Consider the following 6,714-nt stretch of genomic DNA (forward strand, 5'->3'; position numbering starts at 1 on the left):
AAATTATCAAATAATATTTATAGTTTTTTTAATAAAAAATACATATAAATCAAAAAATAATATAAATATTTGTCTCAATGACTTAATATTAATACTTAATAATAGCAAAAATACTAAACTAACTAAAATAATTGCTTTTAAGAGTTACTAAAACTTCATATTAATGAATTTTTCTCTAATAAGACTCTTGTATCCTATAAACACTTCTAAATTATAATAAATATTCAAATAGAAAAAAAAAATCTTTAATCTTAATATTTTTATAATTAACAAACTAAAAATCAAATTTTAAATAATTCCACCAATTAACATTTACTGGTGGAACTCACAAAGATATAAAGCAAGTGCCTCAACAACAAAATAAATTATTTGGATTAAACATGTTTCAATCCAAACATTTAAAATTGTTGCCTTCATGCCCATGAAGGCATAAAATGCTTAGAATTAATGGGCATGAAGGCAAAAATTAGAGAAGAAATTAAATATAGTAAAAAGAGGGGGTTAGTAAGTAACCAAGGTGGTTGTATTTAGATGGTTATAATTACATTATCACATAGTGTCCCTTCATAACTCAGGTTGGCATCAACTTTTGTAGTACACACTTTACAATAATTAGTAAATATCATTATTTGTGTTGCATATTATGTTTTGTTTTCTTAAGTATTATTGTTGCGTACTTAACGAACTCACGTCCACAACCTCAAAGCTTGTGGTTCACAAAATCTGAAACTATACATCTTGACATTCACGCAAGGCCAGCGGCAACTCACAACTCCCAACGCTGTGAATCTTGCGCCACCGGATGTGGCTGCAGTCCCAACTCGCCGAATGCCTATTTCACTGGTTGCGGCGCAAATTCAAGCAGAGCTGGGTCCACTCGCTGCTTCCCATCTACCATCACGTCGTCCACCTTCCGGGGATCGTCGTCGGTTTCTATATCTAAACGCCGCGGCCTGCTGAGCTTCCAGCTGATACATTGCAGACACGCAGCCAATATGTACTGCACCGTGATCATGCCGAGGTTGAGGCCGGGGCAGGTCCGCTTGCCGTAGCCGAATGGGAGGTAGTTGAAGTCCGATCCCAGCACAGTGACCTTCGAGTCGATGAAACGGTCCGGATTGAATTCGTCCGGAGAGTCCCAAAAGCTAGGGTCGCGCATTAAGGGTATGCAGTTCACGAACACGGTGGTATTCGCCGGAATATGATATCCTGCTACTTCGCATGCCTCGAAGTTCTTGCGCGGGACCAGCGACGGGCCTGCCGGTTTGATGCGGAACGTCTCCTTGATGATGTTCTGAATCATGGGAAGTTTGGGAATGTCTGCTTCTTCGACCAATCGTGATTTGCCCACGACTGCGTCGAGCTCCTCGACTGCCCTGTGGTAAAAGTTGGGATGCATCAGAAGCGCATACATTGCTTCCGTGACGACGTTGAACACTGTGTCGGTGCCGGCGAGGAGGATTGTCTGCAATAACCAGTGAAAACGTTTGAGTTTTTTCAGTTGAGTACACGAATTCAGGAGTGAGATTAAGTGCGATTGTGCGATGTTAAGCTTGGAGACTAGGGAGCTTCGCGTCGGGTACACACGAACACGACGGAGATGAGTTGGTCCTCGCTGCAGCGATCCTCGCCTTCCATGGACAAGAACTTGGTCATTACGTCTCCTTCGTTGGCCCCGGCTTGGATATCCTCCGCCGACCACATGCTCATCTCCTGCTTCTTCTTCTCAATCAGAGCTGTGATATTCGTCCGCAGCTGGAGTTCCACGTCGGCGAAGCCAGATTCTATGCCATCCAAATCTAGCCATCGAAGAGCGGGGAAGATGGCCCCCAAACTCCGTCGCGTCCAGATGGCCATGATCTGCAGAGGCGCATTGTTCCCAGTTCAACAAAAAAACAAATGCAAAATGAATCAAATGAGATATTGGCCGAAAATTGTGCAGCGCTGATCAATCGTGAATGGGGTTGAGTTACTTGGCTTAGTACCTTGCCGTATGTGTGAATGAGAGCCTCTGCCTCATCGTTGACCTTAGTGGCGTAGTCTGTTCCAAAGCATATGCTCATCGAAAGGTTCATAGCCAGGGTTTTCATCTCATGAGTGAAGTTCACGCTCCGACCAGCATCGAAATCTTGGACTATGGAGCGCAACGTTCTGAGAGTCTATACATACCAAGATAAACAAAATGATGAGAGGGCCAGAATCGAAGATCATATTTCTTTGCACGATGAACACGAGTTCCAAAGTAGCTGGAAACTTCTACACAGAATGAGAGGCATCACAATTTTATGCTCGCAGAATGTCACACCAACCTGCTTTCTCCTTATGACGCCCGTCTCCAAAACTTTTCTTGGTGATACAATCTCTGCACTAAACATGCGACGCGTTCTTTTGAAAAGCGGATTAGTGCTGTGCATCTGAATCAGACCCGTGTTATTGAAATTAAGACGGGAACTGATAACGTCCGGGCGGTTCGCAAACTCGTTGTCGTGTGTTTTGAGAATCTCCATAGCCATCCTGGCACTAGACGTCACCACTATCGACCACGACCCCAGCTGCAGAAGCATGAGCTCCCCATACTTCTCCGAGAGCTTGTTGAACAACTTCTCAGGTGGGTTCAACCTCGGCAGACCGAAAACGCATCCAACGATTGGCCATGCAGTCGGGCCAGGCGGAAGCTTCAACTTGCGCTTCCTATTCAAACCCCACTGCAACAGAATGCTGAAGCTCAATGCTCCCACAAACAAAACCCACAACCACGACTCCTCCACCATCCTGGAACCAAAACCTGCAAACTCAACAGCAACAACAGAACCACCAGCAGAGGTGTGCAAAAACTTCTTTCAACCGGTGATCAGCACATCACTGCTGCAGTTCCTCTGCATTTTCAAACCATGGCCACAACAAGAATTCGTTATCTTTCACAGGTTATAGCCATCAAAAACCAATGGTTTTATTCGCGATGAGTCCCAAAATCAACAGAATTCACGGATATGGTGTTTTTGAGGATTTTGCATCTGTCATCTGTGTGCGCACGAGAATCTAGCTTCTGTGAATTGCGGTGGAGTCGTCCCACGAACAACGCAAGTTGTGAGGTACATACGCATCGCCGCATTGACTCATATCTCGCGAGAGTCAAGATTTGCAGTGATCACTTTCAGGATTTGTGAAAGAATCCTTGCAAGATAAGATTGCCGACGAATTGCCAAGTGTCCCTGGACCTTGGCGCTCATGAGGTTGCTTGAACATCTCCATCTCTTAGGAATCTGAGCCGTATTACCCGACTGGAAAAGTTTCCTTTTATGTACTTTACTCTTTATGTTCATTACTCATAAGATAGCGGACCCATTCTGAACCCCCCATTCCGATTTATTTCAGGGGGATATTTTTGCAAGCGTGGCATCCTAAACCCTGTAGGTGTAGGTGTCCAATTGTTTATGACCAATTAGTTTATGATCAGTTGTGAAACCATAGGTGACTATGTTCCCATGTAGGTGATAGTTGTTGATTGGTTGGGGTCGGAATCAGGTTGGGATGGAATCCAAGACCTATATGTCAGATTTGGGTCAAAGATAATCTTCAGCTAAAATATTTATTTAAATTCCATTTTAGGGCCAAATTATGTGAAAACGCCCGGAATCCTCCTCATTTCTAGTTTTCTATATGGGAATATTTTTCTTTCATTTTTACACTTACTCCATTTATGTTGTAATGCTTCAGTCATTAGAAAAAGATTGGCTAACCTTTTTGGATGTTCTTTTTGTGTTTGATATGTAATGTGAGTGAAAAATGTGTTTGCAGTTATAAATCATAAAATAATAAAGTTTTTGATGCATGAAACTAATAAGACACATTATTATATCAAAATTAATTGTTTATGAAGATGTTGCTATACTTTGAAACTTGATTAATACAAAAGGCTATTAATGTGGATAAAATGCAAGAACAATGGTGCAATGAAGTAGAGACAAATAGCAATGGTGCAAAAAATAGTTGAAAATACATCTTCTTCATTTTCTTTTTATAGTTTAATAAGTAGAAACTTGTGATGTTGGACAAAAAATCCTTAAAATTTAATGTTTAGTTGCTAAGTTAAAAATTGATCACTTTGAACAAAGTTTCATTTTTTTAAAATAATTATCTAATGAAATCAAATAAAATTCGAAGTATTTCTTCAGTGTTATTAAAAAAAAAAAATCTTATATACTACAATAGCTAGAATAGTTAGTTTAATTAAACATTAGAATAAACTACATTTTGTTATGTTGTTTTTTAATTTAATATTTTTGGAAAAATAATCTCGATTGCATTTGGAAAAGTACATTGTGAAAGAGCAACATCCATTTTGACATTGTGAAAGAACAACATATATTTTCACACTATGAAGGGCAACATATGCCTTTTGGCCAAAGAGAAGACTTCTTTATTTCATTATCTCTTTATCTTCTAGCTAAATTTTTTTATTTTGTATATATATATATATATATATTCTTTAGTTGTAAAATGAATGATAAAAGGTTTGTAGTTGTTTTGTTGGTACAGACTATGGAGCCAAAATTAAGTGGAGATGAGAGAGTCAATGACCACTTGAAGCAAGGATCAAAAAGACAATTTATATATACACTGAGGTTTGAGTGGTTGCCATGGGTGACATCAAACATGAGTGAATGGTATCAAGTAGTGGAAGAGAGATCCAAAGGTAAAAAACAGAACCAAAAGAAGTGTGTGCTCAAAAGAATTCAAACCTGAGGGGGCAAAGCCCACATGGTTTCTGGTCATGCCCGTTAACTACTCAGGCATGAACACGGTATTAGGAGACCTTCATGTTTCCAAGGTCTCTGGAGAGCTTATTTTGTGATACTATCACAGTAGATCTATATACTATCACAGCATATCTATACCTGACACTTACGCTTGCGCTTTATCACCACAAGTTCCAATCTTCTGGCCCAGGCCTTAAATCAATTTACAGCGTAGTGTATATTATTACTGTGCTTCTTCTTGGTCCCCACCTTGCCTGCTTCGACTTATATCTAGTGACCACCGTATGCTTCTCGCTTGCCCAGCTTCCACAAACACAACTACGTTACGACAAAACACGCAATGCATAACCGCAACACTTGCCACTTTTCACAAAGCAAGTCCAGTGTCGGCATGCACACAAAATCACCAAACTCCCAAAATGCGGAGCCACGTCCAACACCAAACTCCACACTGAGCCTCTGAGCGTCAGGATACATATCAATGAAACATTCATAAGCTAGAGGGATGGAAAGCATCCAGCCTACTTCTCGGCATCACAAAAGCGGCTCAGAACACAGCTCCACGTGTGGGTGCATGGCCCAAGATCTCTACGGCTACTCATGCATGAGTATGGCAAGCTGATTGCTAACTGCGGGATTCTTTTTGCATTTGCCGCTTAGAATGAGACCATGCGATATTGGTGGTTGAATTGGACGAATGTCGTTGTTTGGATGAAAAGATCGTTGGTTCTTGGACTTCTACATGATGTTTCTAGAATTAATAATTGGCTTGAATTAGTGGAATGCTTGAGTAATACTTGAAGTAGGTATGGTTAGTTTTCTTTTACAAATAACATTGTCTTTTTTGCATTTACATTAGGATATATTTTTTTATTTTACACATGAATAATACACGATTTAAACATATTTGGTGGCTTGATTGTTCATAGTGCATATATCTTTGACTAAAAAAAACCTTTATTTAAAGTTATAGTTACTTTGCTATAATATTAATATCAATTGTTCTTGTAAAAAAATAGAATAAGATGCTTCTAGCATCTATTTTTTTACAACTTTAATCTTTCTAATAACTTTAAATTTAAGAAATCCTAAATCTTATATTCTATCCATCATAAAATCTAAATCCTATTAAATCCTAAATCTTATATTCTAAAAATCTTAAATTTTAAATCCTATCAAATTCTAAACTTAGACCTTATCAAATTTTAATATATTCAAAGAAAATTCAAAATTCTAATTACTAAAATATAACAAGAAATATGAAAATAATTTTTATTATTAAATTTTTTTTGAGAAACATATGGATTCCAAATAATATATTTTTTGAGTTAGAAAAAACAAACCTAGTTAGAAATGAAAAAAAATAAAAGATTTGATTAAATTAAGTAATTGAATTAAGTCAAAATCTATTATAAGGAATTATTTTGAGATAGTTTAGTTACAGAATTGAAGCATCACTGCCACATAATATCAAGGACAAAGACTCGATGAGGAAAAATATACACCAAAAGGCTATCTCGATATAATAAGTCAAAATATAAACAAGTATGTATATTAAAAGGAAACTGGAATGGCTATTGCCGCAAGACAAGAAACTAAAGACTCTTGAACCTGGACTAGAAGCAAGAAAGGAGTTGACAAGAGTGAAGAGGGCTTCACTCTTGCCTCTATATATACTATCTAACTAGAAGCCACATGGCGATGTTCTATAAGACCTCCAATATATGTTGACTTTCTAGGCCACATGCCTTTGCTTGCAAGGCAAGTTTTCTATGGATGGACCACGTAGTTAGCTTGTTCTTTAAGCTTCCAACATGTGTGGCACATGGCTAACTTGTTGACCAAGTTTCTAGCCTAAAAGTCAACTATAGACTCCTATAAAGTCAAAGCAGCGTCTATGAAGCTTCTAAGAAGCTACTCTAGAAGATATTACACAATTAACCTACTTTTATCT

The 6,714-nt window shown here is 38.4% G+C and overlaps 1 protein-coding gene across 1 annotated transcript; it reads right to left on the reverse strand.

The window, feature by feature from the left end:
- Window positions 1-501: 501 nt before the first annotated feature.
- On the reverse strand, window positions 502-2,887 carry LOC112293799 (cytochrome P450 782C2c). The gene is made up of 4 exons (XM_024543645.3): window positions 2,310-2,887; window positions 1,986-2,159; window positions 1,588-1,860; window positions 502-1,465 (listed from the first exon to the last, which is right to left on the reverse strand). The coding sequence occupies exons 1-4, from the start codon at window positions 2,769-2,771 to the stop codon at window positions 833-835; spliced, it is 1,542 nt and encodes a 513-aa protein (XP_024399413.1). The 5' UTR covers window positions 2,772-2,887; the 3' UTR covers window positions 502-832.
- Window positions 2,888-6,714: the final 3,827 nt, after the last annotated feature.

This window comes from Physcomitrium patens, chromosome 16 (assembly GCF_059467195.1).
Source record: "Physcomitrium patens ecotype Gransden chromosome 16, ASM5946719v1, whole genome shotgun sequence".
Classification (NCBI taxonomy): Eukaryota; Viridiplantae; Streptophyta; class Bryopsida; order Funariales; family Funariaceae; genus Physcomitrium; species Physcomitrium patens.

What these genes read in the sequence shown, in the direction of transcription:
- LOC112293799 (XM_024543645.3), bottom strand. Translation starts at nt 2,771, where the DNA reads ATGGTGGAGGAGTCGTGGTTGTGGGTTTTGTTTGTGGGAGCATTGAGC. An exon ending in TCATTCACACATACGGCAAG is followed by an intron (nt 1,861 to 1,985) that starts GTACTAAGCCAA and finishes GCGCCTCTGCAG; the next exon opens with ATCATGGCCATCTGGACGCG. An exon ending in AACTCATCTCCGTCGTGTTC is followed by an intron (nt 1,466 to 1,587) that starts GTGTGTACCCGA and finishes TGGTTATTGCAG; the next exon opens with ACAATCCTCCTCGCCGGCAC.